Below are 25596 nucleotides of genomic sequence, written 5' to 3'. Positions count from 1 at the left end.
TTAAGAGAATTCTACTGCTGCTTAGGGGCGTTCTGCTCAGCAGCTCCTGCTGCCAGAGCACCGAGGCAACACACGGCTTTTCTCCCTTCCCAGCTCAGCAGTAACTTAAAAATTCCACTTTCTGGCTAAGATGGGACACGGATCATTCCAATGTTCTGCAGCACACCCACCACACATCTAGCAAGGAACTGTTACAATGACAATTCATGGTAGCCCAGCAAAACAAAGCTCTAACTACACACAGTGTGTTTTTTGTCCAATGTTCTAGGAGGGAAAACAGACACTGCACACCTAACTGTCTGAAATTCCCTGGCAAATCTGCTTATCACATGCAGTGATCTGAGATGGCTTCAGGTCTAGCAACACACTGTGCCCCTCACAGTGAAATGACATCAACTGCTGCTCTGACGTGGGAGAGGCACATTTGCTCCTGTGCACATGGAATCGTGGAATGGTTTGGGTTGGGAAGGGCCATAAAGCCCATCCAGTCTCACTCCCTGCTGTGGGCAGGGACACCTTCCACGAGCCCAGGTTGCTCCAAGCCCTGTCCAACCTGACCTTGGACAATGCCAGGGATGGGGCAGCCACAGCTTCTCTGGGCAACCTGTGCCAGGGCCTCCCCACCCTCACAGGGAAGAATTTCTTTCCCATATCCAATCTAACCCTGCTCTCTGTCAGGCAGAAGCCATTCTCCCTTGTCCTGTTACTCCAGGCCCTTGTCCAAAGTCAAGGAGCCCCACAACAAACTGATCCCTGAGCTGTTTGAGCCTCCAGTGCATGTGACAGTCCCAGAGCCAGGGGCCGTGTGTCGCACGCTCCAGCACTTCCAGCTCTGAGAGGATTTGCTGCTTCTGGGCCCATGGGATCTGGCAGAGGATAAAAGCCAAAGAGTGTAGGACAGGCCCCACATCCCTCATCTGCTGAGCCTTGAGCTGGCCCCATCGCTGGGATGAGAAATTAAACCGGATTTGAATCACAGGGGTGAGGAAAGGGAAAGGTAGCAAACAGTACATTCCCACTGTCAGAGCACACTATGGAGCCAATCCCCTCTGAGCATGTTTGTCCTCAAGCATCTGGTTTGCTGATGAGTCTCAGATGCAGTATGGGAACCATCAGCCTCGTCTCACCCACATGAAAGAGGAAGGTTTAGCATAAAGCTGGTCATTGCCGATGGTCCCAGAATGATTCATACAGAGAAAGAATGTGGTTTGGGTTTCGGGTTAATTAGCTGCAGATTTCAGAGAGAGACAAGGCAGGGCGGAGCTGCTGCAATAATGGTATGAGCACAGCTCTAAAGGCATCACCAGCCACCCATCCTGAGCTCACACCCTCCCCGAGATCACACCCTCCCTGAGCTCACAGAGCAGCGACAGCCTTATCATTGCCACTGCAAGGCAAGGTGTTTGCAATCCCCAAGGAATGTCTGCCTGGCTGTTGTGGCAAAAACTGAGCACAGCAACACCCACACATCTTTGAACACCGATGGTTGCAGCGGCACCAAGTTTCTAACAGATGCAAATGTTGCCCAGGATTTAAACTTGCCTCTACTGAGCTCTGGGCTGCTGCAGCTGGGCAGTTCCCAATGGGAATCTGTGCTGCAGGGAACCCTCTGGGCTGTGTTGACCCTGGATCTCCCTGAACCCTGCATCTCCCTGATCCAGGCTCCTCTGTCTTTCTACAAACAATTCCTACAGGTCTGACACATGAATTTGCAGGAGAACACAGTGCAGCTCCTTGTAACTTCTCTGCTACACTGTCCCTCTCTGCTGCCCCCCACAAAATCACTTTGATTCCATTTCTTGCTGCTGAAAAGTATTTAGAGATGGACATGGAGTCACTGGCCTTGCTCTGGTGACACAGACACGAGGTCTGGAAGCACAGAGGCAGTGACTGCACCACAGCTCAGCTCCTGGGAGCTCAACGGGGCAGATAGAAGGAATATTCTCCTGAAGGAAGCACAAGCAAAAGCTTCTACACACACACAGACAGACACACAGACTGTAAGACATCATTCTGTCACACATCAGTCTGTTAGTTCCCATGAAGACCAAGTTTTAAACACTGGTCTGCCTAGAAGTGTTTGATTATTGACATATGCTGGAAAAGTAGAAAAACTGATATTTTTCCAGTTGAGTTCCAGTTTGTGCTGCAACGCAGATGTCACATGGACTTCAGAGACTGACAAATGCTGACTGATCCTGTACAGAGAGACTCCAGGTCCCCCAAAGCTGCTCTGATAAGCCCCAAAGGCAGGGATGGGCAGACAGCCCTGCTGGCACCGGCACCAACCCTGGCTCAGAGTTCTCAACACTGGCTGCACCGCAGGATTTTGATGATAAAATTCTCCCTCTTCCTTGAGAGCACCAAACCACATCCCAGTTCTCCCACTCTCCCCAGTTCTGCATCTGTTCTCATCTCCAGAAATGATTCCAGGTTACAGCTCTTGGGCTCCCTTGCCAGTGTGCCACGAGTGGGGATTTCACCAGGAAGCACAGCACAAGCCAGAGGCTGTGGGATGGTGCTGGCAGGTAGGGCTGCCAAATTGGCACAGGCACCAGGGAGAAAGTTTCTATTTTTATTATACTTGTTCCAAGGGGGAACCGATACTGCCTGGGACAGAGCCAGGCATGTCTCAGGCTGGCACCATGCAAAGCACCTCCACACTAATGTAAGCAACTCAACTGAGTTCACCCTCTCACCAGTGAGTTCAGATGCTTGGGAGCAGCTGATCTTTCCCTCAGGTGTTCACCTCTCTGCCAAGGGCTGCAGCTATTGTTATCCTCCACTAAACACCTCTCGTGCTCCGTCCTCTTCTTTGGAAAATCATCGGTTTTGCTCATATGGCACATTATTTCTGTCCAGGGCAGAAAATGAGAAGCACGTGAGAAGTGGCAGCTGCTTTGATCTTCAGTTCAAATAGAAAATAATAAATAATTATATAAAGGCAGACAGTTTTGAAATGTTCTTTTTTTATTGCTAGAAGTTGGTTTCAGTCCTATTGCAGCTTTGAAATCCTTCAGTGGAGAAACATTGCAATCATTGTAAAAATCATCATTTGGTGTGCTAAGATCAAGTTTACAATTAATCAAGAGTGCACAATTCAACAGAATATTAACATTTAACCATCAACTTTACAAATAAAATAGACTACAAAGATGTTGCTACTGCAGTATCAACAGTAAAGGAAATATTTACAATGTTTACACCCTAACAAAAAAACAAAACCAAACTCTTCCCCAACAAAATGGTCAATTTAACCATGGACCATGATTATTTATTAAATCTTTACAGTGCAAGGTGGGCCTAGAAACCAGACCTAAGACTAAAGAGCATCAAGAGAGTTCACAGCTCTGAGTGAGATGCACGCAGCTATGCCAACAGGATCTCCATCCGTGAGAGATTTCCTTCCGGGCACAAACAGAAATGGAATTTGAAATAAACTTTTCTAAAGTGCTCCAATTGCTCTCAGTACAAAAATATAAAAAACTGATTTATAAACATGGCACAAATGTTATGAATCAGAGCTCACGCAAATGCTGTCTGAAGAAGGAACATGCTGATGGTGAGTGATGAAGTTGCCAGTGGTTACGGAGTCTGGTCTCAGAGCAGGGGAGAGGCTTGGCTTTACCTACAGCACATGTGTAACCTGGCATCAAGATTTGTTTCCTCGTAGATGTGAGAACTGCTGGGGAAGACAACAAAATCTCCAAATTCCCTTGCACAGGGGCACAACACACAGGGACTCCACTGAGCAGCACCAGGGAGCCACAGCTCCCATTCTGCAGAGTTAGAAGAGAAACAAAATACGGATTTTTAACCCTTTCCTAGTTTAAGCTTCAGCTTTCATCATAAATGCAAATGACAAACACCAAGCTCCATGTATGCAGGATCATCTGACTATTACTCAGCAAGACAAAACTGCCTGCAAATTATTTAGAAATGGCTCCTACCTGTGCAGGAATGCAAGTACCTGGATGAGCAAGCATCTCTAGGAATACCAATTCTTCTGCCTCATGCTGGGGGATGATGAGTGATCTCAATTTGTGGGACAGGCCACAGCTACAATCCACAGACAGCACAGTTAAAAACTAGGGAAGCTTTCACAACACACACAGGGCAGCTGTGCTCAGCACTAGTGACCACAGAGGGATCCTCAGCCTGGAACACAAGGATGACCACATTCCAGGTGGGAAGAGAAAGAGGAAGCCTCCTTTACACCAGCATCCAAATTGAAATCAGAACCACAGAAACAGCCTCTACTCTGCAACAGCACAATATTAAAGGACAAACATGCTGCTAATTTTAAGGCTGTGACACACCAAGCAAACACGGTGGCAATTCAAAGCTCATGCTGGCATTTCCTCCACACCCCAGCTCAGGGAGAAGCCAAAAGGCACCTGGGAGGCACAGAATTTTCAACTGTCTAATCCTCAGAAATCACTTAAAAGAAAACTTTTATCTGAAGTGATTGAAAAGTCCAATGGAAAGGATGTGACTCAGAATCAATAGCAGGTTACTTAGCCCAGGACACAGCAGTATTTTGCGAACTAATTTGCCTGGAAGAGTTATTTTTCTAGGACCAAGATCTGAGCAAAGAGTCCAAAACAAGTTACTCAGCTGGAGTGGTTTGATAACAATTTCACAGATTCAGTTTTGCACAAGTGAAGAGGCTCTTTATTCATTTAAAGAAAATCATATTTATGTAAAGAAAATAATTCACTTGCTTCCCTCAGCCTTCCACGAATCACCTGCCTATGCTCTGGTAGGGTAACCCTGCACTAGCAATGAGGTATCACAACACCTGCTAATTCCAGAACCTTCTCTAAGCTGGGTCCAGTCCCGAGCAGGAAGCCACACCAATACCCATGATCCACACCCAAGTGAGAGAAGATGCTGTCTCAATTCTGGGTGAAAACAGGTTTCATAAAGCCAACTGCAGCCAGACATGTGGACTGAAGTCAGAAAATTACTTTTAAGGTCATTTCCCTATTACAGATTGAAGACCCATATTCCAAGGGGCTTTTGGGGTTGAAAAACGGCCTGGCCTGTCATGGGCCTGGGTCCATTTATTAACAGCCAAAACTTATTCAAAGTACTGCTGACAATGAGTATTAATATAATTATGTTTAAGTTAAAACATTAAAAGTAATGAGACCTCACTGCAGACTTTACTTTCCAGATGTCACTGTTCTACATTCAAATTCATCCATTGCACAGAAGTAGAAAGCAGACAATGAGCTGCTCCAGCCATACTTTAGGACAGGCACAAAATTAAACTAAAGAAATGTTTCCAAAAATTGTTTCCAAACACCCAAACTGACATCCTTTTTAGCTGAGGTGGTTTATTCCACTGATGCAACTTAGCTTTAGGCTAAAACTCCTAAAAACCTGGTAATTTAAGGCAAAGGGGGCACCAAGTTTTCACTAGGAGTGGCCCAAACCACAGCACGAAGGGAAGAACATACAGTGCATTCCTGCTGCTTCCCTGTGTGCTTCCAGGAGAAATTACAGGGAAGCAGAGGTGACTGGACTGTTGGATCTCACACTGCTGGCTTGATCAGAAGTTACGCTGATTTTAAGAATTCCCCTCCATTCCAATCTAACTTTTAGAAACACAAAACTGAATATAGGGTAGAATTATGTTCTAACCAACACTGTATCACAACAACACAAAAATCACCATGTGTAAATTTTGCAGTGCTGCTGATTTACCAAGCAGTCCTTCACAGCAAAGTGTGTCCAGTTTCACAGCACTGCTTTGTTGGAAGCTGAGGGAGCATCCGCAGTGTGGTAACGAGCCACGTGGTTCCGAGTTTCCTCTCACTGAACTCAGTGCCATTGCCTCAGGTTTGTACCAGTATCACACAGCAAAGAAAAAGACCCTTAAATCCAACAAGTGTTCCAGCAGGAGTGCTTGTCCCTAAGACCAATTCACTATTTTGTGGCTTATCTTTTCCCCTGACCAGTGAATTTAGGTTTTTCAATTTCTCATTTGAAGACAATAACCCAAATTATCACCACTTGAAAATAAACTCTGTTTTCTGCTGAAAATTTATGTTTCTTGCACTGTAACTACTGCAATAATTTTTAAACTCTCAAGCAAAGTGAAGTTACAGCCTTAAAGACATTACTAACATCACACAGGGCCTAACCAGAGACAGCTCAATGATTTGAGACTGGCAAATTCCATTGGATCAACTGCCATGGATGGAGAACTGACTAGGCCTTCCATCCACTGCTGCTAAAAATCACTTTAAATCAGAGTGAAAGATGTAAAAATAATTATTATCAATCATGCTCAGAAAGGTATTAATCCAAGTTTTTAAGCTCTGAGATACTGATTTCTTTAATTCTGTAACAATACTCCTAAACAATCTCTCCCGTGCATCATAAATCTGACCAGCCACATTCAGCATATACCAGAATGCACATCCCTGGGTGAGGTGTGTAAAAAGGATCTGAGATACAGAGTGAAAAATACAACACAGAACAATTGTGCAAATCACTACAAAGGAAAATAATGCCTTTTCAGCAGAACATTTACTGTCATCACCATCGCATGATCAAGAACTGACCCATTTAACAAGAGGTATCAAAGCTGGTTTAGCTAAAAGCAGCTAAACACAGGTTTAGCTAAGAGTATTTTTTTATTATTATTATTTTTTTTTAAATTTTAAAACCAAACAGTTCGTATTCCCTTCATTCCTAACACAGTGCTGCAGAGAAGTCTCTGCAGTAACAGCAGCTTTGATATCTTCTGGTACTGGGAGTAAAGTCCCCACAAATTAACAGACAAACAAAAGATGCAGAAAACAGGATTAAACAAGACAATAAATTACTGCATTCAAAAGCTTCTTAGACATGTCTTCAGCTAAGAGCAAAATCCAAGTCTCTAAGCTCATTCTGAACCAAGCCATAAGTATTGCCTGGGTACCTGCACTCCTCTCATCAACACAGAGATAGATCCCAGCCCATGCTGGCAGCCAGTGAAATATGCATTCAGTCCAACTCTTCATCACTGCTGTGAATCCTCACATGTCCAACCCTCCTCCTCTTCTGTCTTGAAGACGCTGTCAGAAGCTCACCTTACCTTCTCTTTCCCTGTACCTGGCCACTAGGCTGGTCCCACTGGGCTCACAGTGCCTGGCACACCTGGCTGGAAGGAGACTGGCTCACTGTCACCTAATTACCAACAACCCAGTACTGACCTGGACCTGGATCTGGGAAAACAGATTTCAAAATATGCAGCCATTCTGGGGCCTACTACTAAAACTTTTTACATAAAAACCTGTGTGATGTTATCAGTTCAACATCACTGATAACAATTCACAAGATGGTGCCCACAAAGAGTGTACATTCTCCAAAAAGAGCACATTGCAATAAATGGCAGTATTTTTTACCATGCTCTGAATTGATATATCCATGCCATGTGTCAATACATTTCCATGTTTGGAGAATTTGAAAGCAAATTGTTACTACTGTGCCCTCATTCTGAGCTGCTGGCAGAAAAGCCAGGAAAGTAGGACAGTTAATCCTGGTCTGGTCCTTGCTAGTAGTAACTGGGCAAGGACGAGAAGACATCCACGTCAGGTCTCCATCACGGTGCACACTGGGGCCTGAGTTCTTGAAACAGTGTGTCAGGAGATTCATCTTTAAATGGAAACAATTAGAAGAAAATTACATCTTCTTTGCTGGTATCATCTTGCACATTCAACAGACTTGGCTGAGAGGTCACCAGGGTCTGAACCTGAACGTTATTGGGCTTGAATAGGTTCGCTGAGGCAGGTGAAAGTGCTTCTGGCTGAGCATCTGTGGAGCCATACAATTCTAGAGGAAAAAAATGGAAGAAGACACAGTCATGACACTGCACAGAGAGCCCGAGGCATTCCCACAGCCAGGCAGGTTGGTTAAGACATACCTGGCTGGAATGCAGTGGTCTGGCTGCTCGGGAGGACTGGGCTTGCTGACCGTCTGCCTCTTAGGACACCCTCCTCTCGTTGAACAAGCCTGGGGGGAAGCAGCTGCTTCTGATCAACAGATGCTGAAGAAAATATTTTATAAATTAGTATTTGAGGTGAGCAGTACCTCACAAACCTCACTGTTTCATGCTGGGGCCCACTGTACTGACACCTTATACACCCAAGGAAACTGTAATACCACAAAGAGCTGGTCCTGCTGTTGCAAGTTAAATTTTCACTTCAGCTGTTTAAACCATGAATACTTTCTCTCTCCTCTTCCTTGAGACTTCTAATTCAGTTACTAGCAGCCCCTGACAACCTCAGATTTAAACCTCAGTATTATCAAGCACAGCAGAGAGAAAAAAATCTTTGTAGCATTCAAATAGCAAATGGCCATTTGTACTACTTCTAACACACAGAGCTGCGATGAACTTTTGTCTCTGCTCTCCATCTGTCTCACAGCTGCTCAGCAGCATAGCACATTGATTCTGCTGTTACAGACTGTCAGTTTCTTAATTCAACAATAAAAGCAATTCATGAAATGGTTATTCTGGACCCAAAGAACTTCTCTCCCTCTCTCAGTACGCATTCCTTACACGTCACAAAACCCAAATTCAATACACAGCACTTTGCCTCTGGTACAGAAAGTTTTGTTCCATTTTATTCTGAGATCTACACATGGGCATAACCAGCGTGCAGCCCACTAATGCTCACAAGAGAATAGAGACCAATGTATTTGTGGTTTATACCTTTCATATAAATTACAGAAAAACACCATTAAGTACATTTCCACTGCAGAGACCATTACGTAAAAGCTATTAAAAATAAACTTGGGGAGATGTGGTATTGGAGCTTTATTTACCATGCAGGGTAAGAGGATATTAGGCTTCATTTACATGCAGAATCATAATGAAGTTTGCAACTGCACTAAACTTCAGGCATGTAGAAATAGATGTTTCTACAATGTGCCAAAGCAGTTACCCCTCCCCTCCCTGACAGCTTTGGCCCCAAGTCTGCTGTAGCAGTGCAGGCCCAAGTGATGGTCAAACTTGCCAAGTCTGAATCCTACACAATACTAAAAAGATAATTTTATAACTTAAAATTACAGGCCATTCCCCTAAGCTGGCAATGAGGCTATTTTAAGTGGTAGAGACAAAGCGGTTTTTACTGCCTCTGTCATTGGCAAAGACCACTACTCCAGTACCCAGCAGTCAGCAGCAGAAATTACACCAGGACAGGGTGACTGTATTTTTACTTGCTTCTGTTTGTGACAAAATTAGCCCTTTCCAACTCTACAACACACGCAGCATCCCAATTCTGGCCTGGAGATCTGTATTTAATGACTGACTGGTGCTAAGAAAGGCACTGCATTCAATGTCACTACAACTCTGGACAGATAGTAAGGAAAGGCTAAGCCAGCCTCAAAAGATCCCACTTGTGCACAACAGCTTTTCTTTGGTTTTGCTGTTTCCCTTTAACACTACAGTTAGACAAGGAGATTTTACATCCAGGTGTACCACCTCTCACCGTCATTCTGTCGTGCTGGAATACACAATTCCATTTTCAACATTATCCCTTTGGGCTGTATTTCTAACTTAAATAGCACTGACATATAAGTCATAACATAAGGATTTTAAGAGGTTAAGAGATTTTAACTGCAGCAAGCACACTAATAACTTGTAGCATATTAATTTCTGGGTTCCACATGGGTAGCCAGAGGTTTAAACTGCGGTGTTCTGTCTCCTTGTGATGCTGTTAGAGAACAGAAATGCATTTAAATGGATTTAAATACACACATACCTGAACTGTCTGTCCTCTGAGATGCTTTGTTCTTCCCACCTTTCTCCTTGCTTCCTTTTGTAAAGGTGGCCAGCTTGGTAGGGATCTGCTGCTGGACTGCAGCTGGTTTCTGGATCTGGTTGGTTGCACTCAAGAGATGTATTGGCACTTCATTCTTGAGGGCCAGAACGGGCCGGTTCTCCAGGGTGGTGCTGTCCCTGCGGACCAAGTCCGGCCGCTCCAGGTAATCCAGCCCAGCCACGCTCACTCTCACAGAGGATTTCAGCATAGGCGGAGAGGGTTCTATTCCTTCCCCGTTGAAGCTGATGGAATGACTCAGCATCTGGCTCTGTGTGAGGAAAAAGGCATTTTAAGTCAAATAGGGGTTTTCACCCTCTCCAGGACAACAAGGAGAGACCGCTTTCAGCCCTGAGAACATGAAGCACTTCCTAGTGAAAAGGAGAATAGATAAGATGAAGCCTGAAGCTTGCTGGGAAACAGAAGGAAGAGCAAGAGTGTAAGTCCTTGGGCACTGAAAACAACCTCAGCAGCTTCAAACTGCTTAATACTGCACGTAGGAAAGGAATGCAAGAGCAGACTGCACTGAGTGATGATAGGATGGAAAGCAGGACCTTCAGATGGTATCAAAGAACCAATTTAATCAGACTTCGAAGTTCCCATTATGAAACACTGGAAATGCTTTTAGAAATCAACTGTACAAAATGCTATAGATGTTGCATAGCTCCTGCAATCACTTGCCTGCAATAGGGCAGTTGCTGTATTTAAAAAATCCTCTGTCAGTCACAATCAAAAATAACTTATTCTCCATTTCTATCTTTAAAAAAAAATATATTCTCATTACCAGAGATTTTCTGGTAATTGTGGAATTTCACAGACTCTGGGGAACTGCCAAGCTCTGATCTCTCTGACAGCAGCCACCACCAGCTATTTCAGGTGGCGGTTCAAGGAGCCCAGTAAAATGCAAAAATGGGTTAGTGCTGTAACAAGTGCAACCTTTATTCGGAAGCAAGTGGGTTAACAGAAATAACCCTCCAAGAAAACAAATTCCTCACCTGGCCCATTTCTGGGGAGAACGTGCCTGACACTGTGTTCTGCTTCTTCAGCTTCCTCAGCTGATCCAGACGCTCTTTCTCTTTCTCGACTGCTCTCTGGGCTTCCCTCAGCCTCTCCAGGTTGTGCTGATAGGCTTCTTGCTGCCTGTCCAGTTCTTCCCTGTCCTGATTCACCTTCTCCAACTTCTGCCGAGCCTCCTCCTCGCGCTCCTGCAGTCGAGCTTCCCTGATTTCAAACTCCCTCTGCTGCCGACTCCTTTCCCGCTCCAGGCGCTGCTGCTCCAGCTTCAGCTGGTTCTGAAGCTTCTGGACATTCATCAGTTCTTCCCTCTGCTTTTCCAAGTTCCTCTGTTTCTCCTGCTCCAGCAGCAGATTCCCTCGGGTGGACTGCAGCCGGTATTGCTTCTCCCGGTCTGCCATGGTGGCGGTGGCTCTCTGCACCTCAATGTAACTGTCCTGCTGAGATATCACTGCCTGGAGGGGTTCAAAAAACATGCACAGCTCAGCAGAAGACAACAGCATCTACCAGGTTAGATCACTGAGTCTTTTGTCTTCCAGAGCAGATCTAAACTCCAGCTTGTACAGCCCATGGTGACTGACACAATATTGAAGATGGCCAAGCAAATAAATTATGCTTATGTGTGTCAAAGTGAATGTTTCTTGCACCTAGAATTGTTACCCCAAATCAAAGCAGGCAAAATATTGCTGATTACAAGGCTGCAGCAAAAACAACTAATATATACACACATGGATATCAATAATTTAAAGAGGAAATGAGCACATGGAGCAGATGGAGCTCAAAGCAGCAAAATAATTAAGTGGGCAGGAAAAAGGGAACAGTTACTTCAGACAACAGCTCTAACCCTTCCTTCAAAATACCAGACACAGTGTTGGTTTCCTTGAATCTCAGGTCTAAACTGCACTTCATTCTAGCTTTAGGGGATATTCTCAAGGTAGCTCCTCTCCACACCTGCATACATTTTATTATATTTAATGCCTAACAAATCTCTTGGATAGCAAACAGTGGTTTACCTGAAGGCTGAAGAGCAACTGTAACAGTGTTTGTATCCTTTGCACAAGCTGAAAAGGAGGAAAAAAAGCATTAGGCACTTAAGCAGAGCTGTTTGGATATATTAGACTTTAAAAAAATGTTTAAACAGTGAAAATAGCCCATGGTATCTGTACAAAAACACACACAATGGAAGCATGGCTACCAGAGACAGTAGCAGCCAATACGCAGGCACAAGGAATTTCAGTGTATTATTCTTGTGCAGATGTGAATCAGTGCTCAGCAACTCTCCTTGGGATTCCACAGATCACTCCTCACCATCTTCTCTACACCTGAGCTGTGTAACAATCACTTCCTCCCATGCTTCAGCCCTGAATCACTACACAGATACAGCCCTCACAGGAGGCTCAGAGGCCAGTTTGGTCACAGGGCTGGGAACATGCAATTGCTCCAAAGATGCAGGAAAAGTAGTCATCCAGCTCCTTGAAATGTGTGCTTACATCCCCAGAACTCATCTTTGGTTTCTGTCAGGACTTTTATCTTTGCATTCATAATGTGTTAGAGATACAGGCTGTTAATCTGCTGGAATCCATAGACATTACAAATAATGACTTTTTGGCGGGTTTGTTTGTTTTTGTTTTGGTTTGTTTTTCCATGCTCTTATTATAACATGGCTTTTTGCCATTAGATTTCTTAACAGCAGAAGCAACCTACCTGTGCCTCTATGGCAGGCTGAAAACCACTGCTCTCATCCAGCCTCATTCCGTCACTCTGTAAAAAAGACATAGAGACACATGTTGGGCACTGGCAGTGCTGCCAGAATAAGCTGGAAGGGTTCGTCCTATGAGGGAACAGGTACTGCTGGAGCACAGATTCCTCCCATGCACTGAAGGACGTACATCAAAAATACTGAAACCAGGGGCCAGGCTGGAACAGGAGCATGGTGATTAAAGCCAGTGTTAATGGTACAGCATCAAACAAGCAAATGGAAAAGCGATTTATCTCGTCTCTCAAGTGCTAAGCTACCAACTTACCCCACAAAGCATCCTTAATAGAGCTGAATAATTTGACAGACAAAACTGTTCCAGTCCAGTCCTGCCAGCTATCAGGACTTTTAACTTTGCAAGATTTGTTCTGCACCATTACTATGATGAGGAACACAAGGAAATGCATTTAAATCACTCATAAAATCAACATACGGTTTGAGATCCTTCTTCTGCATCAGAAGGGAGGTCATGGACTTGCACATCTGAACTTGCTGCAGGGCCTCTCCAGTCCCACTGTCTCTGGTCACCAGCACTGTTCTTCCTACCACCTGAAAGAAGAGAGGAGTCTGAGGAGCTCACACCAGCACAGGGCCTGGGAAAACTCAGTGAGTAACAGAGTAAGCAGAAAAACATAGTGAGTGTGAAGTCAGAACCAATACACAACTGCATGGCTTCTCCATGCTGATTCCAGCTGGCAGATCAGACAACAGTGGACTGCTCAAAAAAGTCTAAAAACTTGAGGAGAATGGGTTAAAATAAATTGGGACAGTAAGTTCAAATTACGTTATACTATTTTCAGTCAAGGAGCCACGATGTCTGCATGAAAATAATTGGCTGTGGCTCCCAGAATTGCAGACTCATAACATGGAATACTGGTTAGTAGGAATATTCTATTCAAAGCAGCACCACTTTGAGTGTGGAAGGAGGTAAAGGAAAATGGAAACTATGCTGTAAAAAGTACCTCTGTTATGACACATACAAAACATTTCAGAGACGACAGAAGTATTTTAGAGATTAATAATCAGTGAAATAAAGACCATTTGGTTTTTCAATAAATGCATGAAGCAAAAATGGAGATAAAGAGTATCTAGTCTTTCCTCACATTTCATTAATTAACTGATAAATCATCTGTGCCATAAGGAGAATTTATATTATTTAAGGATTCAGCAAACCTCTAGTGACTGTGCAGATACAAAGTGGGAAAAAAGTGTTCATGACTCAGTAATAAAAGCAGACAGCTGAATTCAAATTTTCTAGGTTTTCAGGTCAAGCTCATTTTTTTCAACAAAATTAAAATTCTGTGTGGAATTGTGGTAATTATAAAATATGGGTTAAGGCAATAAAGTATGGGTTATGCTCTTAGCATAACACTGACAGCCCTACTCTGCTCTCTAGTGTTGGTATCAGGAGTAAGAAAATCCAACATGCTGCAAATTTGCTCTGATCCTCATTTTAGAGCCAGGTGAAGCTTCCTTACATAAGAGCCTCAATTCCTTGTTCTCATTCTCTGTGCAGTGAAGGCATTAAAGAGCTAAGGAGCTCAGGAAAATGCTGAATGGTCCTTTTCTTACTTTTACTTGAAACTGAGGGACTACTGTCATGTCCTCCAAAGGTCTCTGCTCTCCGGGCGAGTCCTGACCCAGAGCCATCCTCAGGCTGACAGGATCCACTGCCAAAGTGAGTGAAGATAAGGTCCTGGAGGTTTTCAGCTAGGAAAGAGGAGAACGTGTCACGTAAACAGCCATGTCTATGCTGCCATACAAGTTGTCACGCTAACAAGTTTTAAAAAAAACATTTAAACCATCAAGTCCATTAAAAGATCAGGTAGTCAGAGATGTCCTGCAGTACAGATGAGTTTTTCTTTGAGATTCGCTCTGTATGACAGGCTCTTTGTATACAGATGAGCTCTTACCTAACTGCAAGTTAAGATTATTAAGCCTTGAATGTTTGGGTTTTCTTTTTTTTTTTCTCTTCAAAAGAGAAATTATGCTTGTGCTTATTTTCTTTCTAAATATACTATCTTTAGATAGGCTATTTTTTATATATAACCCTCCTATAATATTACATTTCAGGATTGGTGTATTATTAGAGCACCTAGTTACCCTTTCTGAACAGACTCATCCCAAGACTCCATTGGTTGATCCTTAACAAATAAACCAATCCAAGCTGTGCAGGTCTTCTACCTAAATTCACAAGTGCACTTCACCTTTCTTGCAGATTAGTTGTGAGAACAAGGAAGTCTGAACTATGTTACATAAAAGTATTATGTTATTACAGGACGGTTTTCAGGACCTGCTGCTGGTTCCCATCCCTGCACCTGAGTGAATGCCTCCACAGCCTCACATTCCATCTACCTTCAGTCACTGCAGACTTCAAAATCGTCTCTCCTTGCAGGTTTTCTGAGATATCTCCCCGAAAAAGCAGCCGAGCTCGGGATCCTTGGGAATGGTCTTCAAAGCCATTCATTTCAGACATTTCTGCATAGATCTGTTGCTTCTCAGTCAGACTTTGCAGAATCAGGTCGTCTTTCATGTTCAAACGCTCTAAAGGAAGAAACAAATCCAGTCAGAGTACACTCCCTGTAAGAGTAGAGTGTTCAGTTTGGAAGATTATCACTCATTTTATGATCAGAGATATAATTAATTAAATGCAGAGATATAATTAACAGTTAAGGGGAAAACCTATGGAGCAGGTAAAGCTTATTAGACTCTTTAGCTACTATTTCTATATAATCTTACACCATTGTGAAAGACTTATGAAGGAGAAACTTGATCACATCATGTGATAAAGAATTAGACAGTCATAAATCACAGATGATGCTGAAAAGCAGCTCATGGAATATATAACTAAGTCATTACCTTGAAAATCTTTTAACTTTGCAGCTCTCGCTTCAGCCATCCTCCTCTCTGCTTCAGGTTCATTAAATGTTCCTCCTTCTTCATCAGGACAGCTGTACAAAGGGAAAGACAGATCTATGCTTGATTTGCGCATTAGATAATTTAAAACCATCTCAGGATTCAACCTGAGATTCAACCTTTTGCCTTGGATCTGGTTTATCCTGAGTGTCATTCTTCCTCCTTTATCCAAAGCCCTCTTGCATTTGACATCTGTGAACCAAATTTCTTGTCTCTTTTTTTTTTTTTTTTAAAGATAAAAGCAGACTAAAGTCTTTGACTGGTTTTTATTGCATCTTTATCAGTAGCTTCTTCTCAATGAACACAAACAGAATTGCACACTACAGTCTTAAAGAGAAAGTCGAGGGAGAGTCAAATGGATTTTTAAGATGAATTTACATCTGAGTGCTGCAAAAAGAAGACAGATGAGCAAGAAATTAAGCTCTCCTGCTTTCCCTCCTGACTTACCTTTCCACAGCCCTGCGGATGTGTGCCATCCAGGAATTCCTCTCCTCTTTGGAGCTGGTGTGAATTTCATACATTTCTGGTCCTTTTAAGGAAGCACTAATTAAAAACATTGCCTTTTCTTCATTAGCCACCTCTCTCACAATCAGCTTTTGTAATGAGATAACTGGTGGTTTAGAGTCCTGCAAAGTAAAATATCATTTATTGCACTACATTATTTATGTTCTTTAGGATTTCTGCTTCCTAGCTCCCCCCTCTTCCCACTTATACAAACCCACTAGGAGCTGCAATATCACAATATAACTCCAACCTTTTCACATGACACTTTTGACATTGTTATTTTTTTACCATCAACCATTGATGAAAATGTGGAATGAAGAATGTGCATGTCAACACCTGATCGAACGTTAAACTGTGTGTCAATTTAAACACCTGAGGATTCCCATTGGGTCCCAGAAGTCAAGAACAGGCTCAAAAAATTTGCTCAAAAAGAGGCAGATGCAAAATTTGAAAAAGAAAGCAAAAACCTAAATGACACCTGAAGAGAAAGAAGAGATCAAGAGGAAGTGTTAGAGGTTCGAAGTAGGCAAGTTAGCCACAAAAGAAATAAAACCCTAACACAGAGGTGTTACAGAGTGTCACGCCCTGAGAATAATGAAACAAGGTGACAGATAGCGTATTGTATAACGAGGATCAATAGGATTAGCTGTCAGTCTTTGCAGGGAAAACACATTTACAGAGGGATATTAAGTTACTAAAAACCTATCTAGGCTTCATACAGCATAGGTCCAACACATGTAGCCTAGAAAGTTCCTTCCAGGATAAAGCAGCTCTTTGTAACTGCTGAACCTTCACAGAATAATCTAGAACAGTAAGGAACTGAACTGTGAAGTAACATCAGGAACACTAGGTTTTTCCAACTTCCCTGAGCAGCTGCACTGCAATTCCAGCCATGAGCAGATGTCACTGGAAAAACAGAATCACTAAGCAGATCCATTTGCTCCTCTCACTTGCTTGATTTATTAATGGAGAAGTAATATTAAATTTCAATTGAACTGTATACATAAAAATATGCAAAAAATTGGTCAGTCTCTAACTGTAGAGCATGTTTCCAGAGGGGAAAAAAATACCACATAGCACCCTGTTCTGTGCATTAGGAGAAGGGCAATTTGAAAAGCAGTTGCTTTTTTTGAGGTCATTAAAATAGCTTTTGCCATTAGAATTCAGCTTTAATGGTAATGTCTTAAAAAAAATACATTCAAGAAAACAATTACATTACTGGTTCTATTACAGCCATAACTGAACTAGATCAGAACAAAATGTACACAATTAACTGCTCTGATGATACCTGTGGAAATGCCCTGGGAAAGCAAGTAAATCCACTGAATGTTCTAGAGTGCTGCAGTAATATCTGCATTTCCTGTGTTTCAGGAAAGTTCTCTGGCCCCAGTAAATCTCAGGGCACTGTGACCACGGTCACCACATCCCTAATGGAAATGACAGATTCTTTCCCTGCACATTAAACAGAGGCAGGACTTATTTACAAGTGACTTTCAAAGCACAGTTCTGGTGTGTGTAATGTCTATGACTTGTACAAAACCTCAGTCTAAAAAATTTAGTGAAAGGGGAAGTCGCAACACAAGAAGAGGAGAAGCAGAGGTCTGAGTGTGGAAATCACTGGAGAAAACCACTGGAGATGTGGATACAATGGGCTGATGCGAGGGAACACTGGTTTGCACTGGGAGACAGTGGGAGGGATTCAAGAAGGACCAGAACTGCCTCAGAAAAAGTGATTCTTAATAGCTGGCTGATTTATTAACCTAATTTTCTTTCTGAACCTCTAACAAGTATCTACCATCTCTAATTGTGTTTTTTCTGTAGTTACTGTCACTGCCATAAATACTTTAAGTGGATCTATTAAATACGGAGAACAATACCTACCACTGATGCAAATGTGTATTTTTGGTCCTTTTCTTGTAAGAGCAACAGTACATCAGTTAGCAGAACTGCCAGAATATCTACAGTAACAACAGAGACAAGAAAAATCAAAAGAAGTCACATTTTAAAGCAGAAAGACTGGTCCAGACTCAAAAAATCACTTAACTTATATTTCCTGTGGGTCAGGGAACAGCACATCAACATTTGCAGTATTGGGTCTGCTACTGCTGTTCACCTGGGCTGTTCACACTGTTCAGAACCAGCACAGCACAAATAGAGCTGATTTAAAGCTTGAAAACACCTACACAGGCATCCTACCCATGGACTCCAGCACTCCAGAGGGAATGTGTCTCCCTCAACAGCAGATTCTTCTGGAACTGCAGCTGTTCACAGCACCACCTACTCTTGGCTGAATTTTCTGTGCCACTGAAGCTTCTCCTTGAACACTTGAGCAATAAAGTTGTTCAGATATTCCCTGGTGGCCCACTGTTTTGATTTTCTAGCAAAACAGGTATTATGCAGAACGAAGGTGTCATGGGGCTCACACGACACAGGTTTTGCAAAGTGTGAAGCAGATAATGCCTTTCCACAGGAGACTAAGTCAGAATGACTCAAAGCTTTGTCATCCACCTGAAGACCTTCCTCTTGAATTGGGAAGCAGATCAGCCAGATAATAAGCAAACAGCATAAGGAACTTATCATGCACCATTGGACAAGCCAAGAATAGAACAAGTGCTATTTCCTCCAATAGCCTATTAAACAAGCAGGTTATTGTCATCTTATTTTATACCCAATCGATCAGTAATAAACAGTTACTAAAAAAAAACCCAAACAAAACCAAAAAACCACCCAACATAAATCTTGTTTCTCAGTTGCATTTTCCCCCTCCTGGTCCTTTACCTTTGAGTCTCCCTGATGCAGCTTTCCAGTACAGCATCCCATCCAGGAGGAGCCTCCTCTGTCCCATGTCATCCTTCCGGAAAAAAAGCCCATTCTTGCATTTCCCAGATGACTTCACCTCCATTTTGTGCATAATCTCCTTAAGTCGCTGCCCCTTCTCACACTCATTTACCATGGCATCTACATGAGTGATGGTGTCCTTAATTAAACTAAGGGCCTGGGTCAGCTCTTCATAATCTCTAGTTCCAGCTAAGGGAAAAGAGCAGCAGTCAGCCACATTTCCAACTTTGGAATGCAAGATAAGAGCCATCCAAACATTTTTTTAACATGAAGGTTCCATACTGAACATCTAACCGTATTTCCTAAGAGCTTAAGTTTAAGAATAAATTAAAATAAAATAATCTCTAATAAACCAACACGCTTGACTAATATGGGTTTGTGGCTGCAGACTTTGAACACTGTCCTCCTCCGATGAGAAGGGGCTGAGAGAATTGGGACAGTTCGGCCTGGAGAAGAAAAGGCTTTGGGGTGACCTAATTGCAGCCTTTGAGCACCTGAAGGGAGCCCACAAGAGAGCTGGAGACTATTTACAAGGGCCTGGAGTGACAAGACAAGGGGGAATGGTCTTAAGCTGAAAGAGGGCAGAGTTAGATTAGGTATTAGGAAGAAATTCTTCCCTGTGAGGGTGGGGAGGCCCTGGGACAGGTTGCTCAGAAGAAGCTGTGACTGCCCCATCCCTGGAAGTGTCCAAGGCCATGTTGGAGAGGGCTTGGAGCAACCTGGGATAGTGGGAGGTGTCCCTGCCCATGGCAGTGGGGTGGAACACGATGATCTTTAAGGTCCCTTCCAACCCAAACCATTCTGGGATTCTATAATTCTCTTGACCCTCTGATGAGGTGAGACTGCTCTGGATCCACATCTAAAACAGCATCTTCAGTCAACAAAGAAGTGAGAAAGCAGTTACCAGCCTGTCCCTGCTTGTGTGAGGAAAGAACATGCAAAACATGGCAGAAAAGGTATCAACAGACAACTGTGAGGCTTCTAGAAAACACTCTACCTTCTGTGTTCTGAATGATCCGTTCCACCAGCACTGGGTACTTGGTGATGCGCTGGGTCACCAGGAGGATGCACTCCTGGACACCGAGTCTCCTCACGATGGGACAGTTCCCAATTTTCTAGAAAACAAGACACATCACACCCATTGTACATGTTGCTCTTCTAACTTCCTCTCCATTCACATGTTTTCTGTTTCAAATCATTTCTGTACATTAGGCATAGCACCACAAAATTAGCCGTACTCTTTTACTAAGGTAAAATTCCTGACAACACTCAAAAAATGGCTTTTATTGCTGGAAAATATTTTAGGTATTTTTTTCAACTACTGTTAACTAAATGTGGAGTCAAGCAGGGAAAGTTCCAAATCTGAACTGTGTGACTGCCTATTGCTAACTGATTGTCTCTTTTTAAAGGATCAGTCCTTATATACATAGAATAAGTATTTTTTAAAACCAGACACAACCACCTAACAGCCAAATTAGGCCAATAACAAAGAAATTAAGTCTCTATTTTACCACTGTATGTTCCCCAGCAGGTTGACCTAAACATTCCTGTTTAGGCAGGGAGGACTGTAAAGCATAAGTTAGTGTGGCTGCAGACACAGCACACATCTGGCAGGAGAACACAGTACCAAGATCTATCTTTAAAAGGACTGAGGTTACATATTTTAAAACTCTGGTCACTTATTTAGTTCATTGAAAGTAAAGAGCTCTCACTTTAAAGACATCTAGTTAAGATGAGCTATAAGTGTAGAGCTATGCTGGAAAGTTCACACAGTATCACTTACTGGTGACTGGAAAATGAGAATATTTACGCCTCTGCAGAGCCATAAGATTCAGGTTACAGCTTCCACTTTGACCATGTCTCTTCAGTCCTTCCTCCTACTTGCACATTACAGTGTGCAGCAGATATACAAACAACCCAGGAGCCAATCTTCTGGGTTTATAAGGATGATGTCGTGAGCAAAACCTGACTAAGGGTCTCTGCTTTTTCTATACTAGCTTGTCAACAGCATTTCTCATTGATTTAATTTATTATCAAGCCAATTTACCACGATGGCCACGCAGCAGGGCAGCCAGAGACAGAGCCATGAAAACAATCTAAAAATACAAGAAGCCAACAACCCCTCAGAAAATGAGAATATGCCTCCCACCCTGCTCATTCATATTTAAGAGATCTTCAAGTACAAAACAAAGCCTAAAGCAGTGAAGTATATTTTGCATAGTCAGAACGGGAAACCTCTGGTTGTTGTTTACCTTTATTAAGTTTTGGAATTTCTTATTGCTTTGGAGCAGGTCTTTATAGTGACTAACAGCTTCATTGTGTCCACAACAGAACACACCGTATTTTTCTTTCATTCTCTCCCCATTTTCACCTGAAAACTAATCAGAAATATAAAAATCAAAGACATGAGTCACTCAGACTAAACTTATCTCCACTACAAACTCCAGGTTGTAGTGGTTTTTTAACATGCTTTATGGTGACTGATTTCTGAGACATTTCTCCAATATTTCAATTTCTTCTGTACCAGAAATAAGATTTATGCAATTCGACATGTGAGAGCTTGGAATACCAGAAGGTAACCAAAAATGAAATGATTGTAATTATGAGAATTTTTTAAAGGATTTCTGGGCCTCTGCACTTAAGAAGTCTGAGGACTGTAAAAGCTGAAAGGCAAAAAAGGGATCATGATATAATGATAGAAATTTTTGCATCCACTCCATGTAAGAATGGCACTAAAGCTCTCATGAGTTCAATGGATCTTGACTGCATTTTCTAAAGGTTAGAACCAAGAAGTTTGGCATTAACTGCAGGAGAGCCATGTTTGGGATGGACACCAGGAATACGTTACTTTCCTTCTGGAACAGATGAAAAAGAGAAACAAAAAATCTGCAGTCACATATCCCACAACACGTATAAGCACATGCCCAAAGAACATTCAATGAACATTTAATGTTATTTGTGATGATATATTCCTGGGAGTTATGCTCCCACATTGCACTAGGAAGATAATCTTAAACCCAGGATGAAATCAATCTTTACATAACATCGCTTTACCCTTACAGTTAGCTTTTTAGGAGTTTCATAGTGTCAACATCACTGGTAGAATTTAATTCACACCTGTTTTACCAAGAGGTCTCCAACGTTCTGGATTATATAATTCCGGTCACTGCCTTCTTCCAAGGATTCCTTCCGTCGCTCCTTTAACTGGAGCAGGAATTGCCCGTGCATCTCCAGCAGCTCATCCACACAGGGGAAGAGCTTGTTGATCACTACATTTGGGAACTGCAGCTCCTCTCTCATGGCTTTGGAGTACACCTTCAGCATGATTTTCAGTGTTCTAACATGGTGCATTTCAGTCTGCATTAGTTCTGGGCAAGGGGAAATACAAAAATAAAATCAAAAAGTCATTTATATGCTGTGCAGTGACTGCTGAGATATAAGAGCTCTGAAACCCACCATCATCTTCTTCACCACAGTCTTTGTAACACTCATGTGAAGCTCTTAAATTTGCCTTGTTAATGTCCCAACCCAGCAGTGACTGTCCCCACTTACTTAACGACATCTCCCAGTGGCTGTTGAGCTGCTCCCTAATTGTACAGCAGGGCTTTGCTGCCTACAGAGGCACACTGAAACCTGTGGGTTGCTTAAAAGCATTCACAGAAGAAATTCTGCACACTAAGACAGGTAACAGACCTGAAAATCTTCACGTGGTTTTAGTTTTCAGGCACAAGTCAAAATTGAAGCCCATAAGAACGATTTCTGCTTTGTTTCAAAACAGTGGCACTATGAAATAGAAAAAGTTTTAAGAATAACAAATAACTCTTACCATAAATGACATCTTGCCTTTTTTTAACATTTTTGTGTCTATTTGCATAAGCTTGTTCCACTGCAACACTCCAAGACTCTGCCTCAAACTCATGAGCATCTGTTTCTATTTCACTCCGGAGGGACACAGAATATGCATCTAGACCAAAAGCACATTTAATTTCAATTATTATTGTTTCTCATCATATCCTTCATTACCATCATTAACAACAACAAGAATAAAAACATCTCAGTGCTGCTTCAGGACTGTGTAAGAAGTTGCATAATAATCCTGAAAAGCACAGAAATTCCATACCTTCCAGAAAAATGGAGTCTGCTGTTGAAGGTGCAAGTGAGACAATGTCATCTGAAGTCTGCTTAAATTTTATAAAGCCTGAATCCCCTTCATCCATGTCTCCTGCAATCAGTCTAAATGGCCAAAGAAATTAGACCAAAAGACCAATACAGAACATTTACATTTTTTAAGTTACTTGACACAAAAAAAAAACAAAACAAAAACAATCCAACTACTTTAACAAGCATCTTTCCTAAACTATAGTGCAATTATCTTACAGTGAACAAATAAAAGGCATCATTGCACTCTTTAGACAGTTAAATCAATTTAGAAACTCCACACTGAAATATTACAGTTTAATTAGAGCAGCATCAGCAGAGTTTGTAACTTCTGATTCGACAGTTTAAAAGGACATCACCTGGAGACAAGCCACAGTTCAGAGTACAAGGGGCACTATCACTGTGAAAGGAGCATTACTGGGACACAGCAAAAGTAAACAGCTACTAAAAACAATTGATAGCTTTGAGTTAGTCTACTATTTTCATCAAGGTATTCTGCAGTTTAAAACACTGCTGTCTCCTATACCAGTCCCCAGTAGAACAACCTAGAATAGCTGAACTCAGAGGAGATTCCTGAATTTCACAACAATTCCTGACAAATACATCCACAAAATAGATCATTTAGACAGATACTCAAATACTGCCTTATTTATAGGATATCTTTTGTCACACAGGACAGAGGAACTAAAGACAAGGTGATTTAAACAAAAAAAAAGCATATTGTTCAGGGAAATAGCTTTCAGCATTAAAAGTTCAATAAAACCCTTCTAAGCTTGAAAACCAATGTTCTGTAACTGCTTTTCTTTTCACACTGGGGAAGGGGGGCAGCAGCTGAAGCCAGAGAGTTAGAAAAGAAGCAGTTTACTCACCCAAATTTACTAACAGCTCCAGCAGCGTTCAGTGAAGCCTGAGAGTTCCCTCTCTGGGCAATAGTCATGCCGAGGTTCCGGGACAGTGCTGGGGTGCCATCCGCTCCCAGGAGGAGACTTCGGGGCTGCTCTTTCAGGGAAGTGGCTAAAGAGGCAAAAATGGAATTGGTGCTCAGAAAGTGAGGCGGGCACTGCAGCTCGCCTGCCCTCAGCCCTCGCTCAGAGTGCGGCCGCAGCACTGACAGGATCTTGGATGTCAAGAGCTCATTGTCCAAAAAAACATTCTCATTCCATTTTCTCGAAAAGGAACCACAAAAAGACAGTTCGGGATGAGCTGGAATCGCATTGCTCCTGCCGCTGCTTTTTGAATTTGTATTCCCCATGCTCACCACTGGCTGCCCTCAGACTTGGCACAGTAAAGTGGCCCCAGAGATGCTCTGTTTTTATACTACCTGTGATCCTTCTAGAAATGTAAAGCTGCCACTTAACTTACTGTATTGGCTAAATCAGCAGGTCTGAAGTGCAGGAAATTGGTCCCTACTGTGCCCATTTAGTGTGGAAATTGCAAAGTATCTTCTCCTTTAGTAAAACACCAGAACCTACACACAATTATTCACACCCCACCGTATAAGGGCATAGAACATTTCATGGCAAACAAGAAAAATCAGAGATCACAGAAAAACCACAAGTTCTTTGCAATGCTTATTGCTCGCAGCAATTTATATCTGCATGCACACACACTGCACATAATAGATACAAGAGCTAAATTTAATTTTAATAATGCAACTTTTTAATGCTTTTAAAATCTAGGCAGTCTGTGAACTGGAAAGATATTTGAAACTTTAATCACTATTACACAATACGTGGAAGCCTGTAATAGACTTATAAAAAATGGATACAATTATTTAGTACTAACGTATGTAATGAATGGTAAGGACCAGGACACAAAATACATCCTTTTAAAAAAGGAACTTCAGTGAAGTCAAAGACAAAGACTCAAGCAGATGATCTTTAGAACTGGTCCCTGACAAGGTCTGCAGCTGGCCTTTTTTCAAAGTGCTTTTAAGGACATGGGAGTGGGAGAGATCTCTTGGATCCTTGAACCCAGGGCTCTGCCACTGCAGGCACAGACCAAGCTCCTGTCACAGTTCAGTGTCAGGGAGGCGCTCCAGGACCAGGAGGCTGCTGCTGCAGGACTTCAAGGGGGTCTCCAGTTCCCAGACAAGGTTTATGCGTCACCAATTTACATTTTTTCTAGTAAACACTGGCGTCCACCCATCCCCGAAAGTTCCCCCTTCTTAGTCTGCACTCCTCAGTGTACCTTCACTGATCTCTTCCTCCACATCTGCCTTGCTCAGTGAAGCACAGTTAAACCAAGGTATTTGTGGTTCTTCTCATGAAACAGGTTTTCCCACATTTTTTCACATCCCGTGCTCTACATCTGCTTGTCTCTCATTTCATCTTCATCAACACACGAATTGTTTTAGGGCTGCAGGGGAGGTTTCATCAATTACATTTAACAGAAATTATATCACCACATCTTTTCCAGCTGGAAATACCCTTCCCAAAAGCTTGGCTTTGAAAGCTCCTGGCTAAACACACAGCACATTCTCAGTCTACAATACACTGGGTAAACTGAGTCCTTTCCATCAGCTCCAAGTGATGAGCTCCAAGCGATGAGCTCCAAGCGATGAGCTCCAAGCCCCAAGAGGAGACTAATTAGATA

At 42.5% G+C, this 25596-nt stretch overlaps 1 protein-coding gene across 4 annotated transcripts in view; it reads right to left on the bottom strand.

The window, feature by feature from the left end:
* Positions 1-2951: 2951 nt before the first annotated feature.
* ARHGEF18 (Rho/Rac guanine nucleotide exchange factor 18) overlaps positions 2952-25596 on the bottom strand; it is a 49392-nt gene continuing 26747 nt past the window's right edge. For all 4 annotated transcript variants that reach the window (XM_064637444.1, XM_064637441.1, XM_064637443.1 and 1 more), the window contains 19 exons: positions 23871-24015; positions 22964-23076; positions 22670-22807; positions 21961-22211; positions 21096-21221; positions 19841-19958; positions 18784-19032; positions 17887-17963; positions 15949-16127; positions 15445-15536; positions 14941-15129; positions 14158-14295; positions 13019-13134; positions 12534-12590; positions 11843-11890; positions 10811-11284; positions 9759-10086; positions 7919-8041; positions 2952-7827 (listed from right to left, as the gene is read on the bottom strand). In XM_064637444.1, the coding sequence (XP_064493514.1) occupies positions 7667-7827; positions 7919-8041; positions 9759-10086; positions 10811-11284; positions 11843-11890; positions 12534-12590; positions 13019-13134; positions 14158-14295; positions 14941-15129; positions 15445-15536; positions 15949-16127; positions 17887-17963; positions 18784-19032; positions 19841-19958; positions 21096-21221; positions 21961-22211; positions 22670-22807; positions 22964-23076; positions 23871-24015 (3122 nt within the window). In that variant the 3' untranslated portion in view covers positions 2952-7666. The remainder of the gene's footprint in view (positions 7828-7918; positions 8042-9758; positions 10087-10810; positions 11285-11842; positions 11891-12533; positions 12591-13018; positions 13135-14157; positions 14296-14940; positions 15130-15444; positions 15537-15948; positions 16128-17886; positions 17964-18783; positions 19033-19840; positions 19959-21095; positions 21222-21960; positions 22212-22669; positions 22808-22963; positions 23077-23870; positions 24016-25596) is intronic.

Source organism: Pseudopipra pipra, chromosome 27, assembly GCF_036250125.1.
Source record: "Pseudopipra pipra isolate bDixPip1 chromosome 27, bDixPip1.hap1, whole genome shotgun sequence".
Classification (NCBI taxonomy): Eukaryota; Metazoa; Chordata; class Aves; order Passeriformes; family Pipridae; genus Pseudopipra; species Pseudopipra pipra.
Note: the sequence above shows the minus strand (reverse complement) of the source record. Positions and strands in the feature narration are given on the sequence as shown.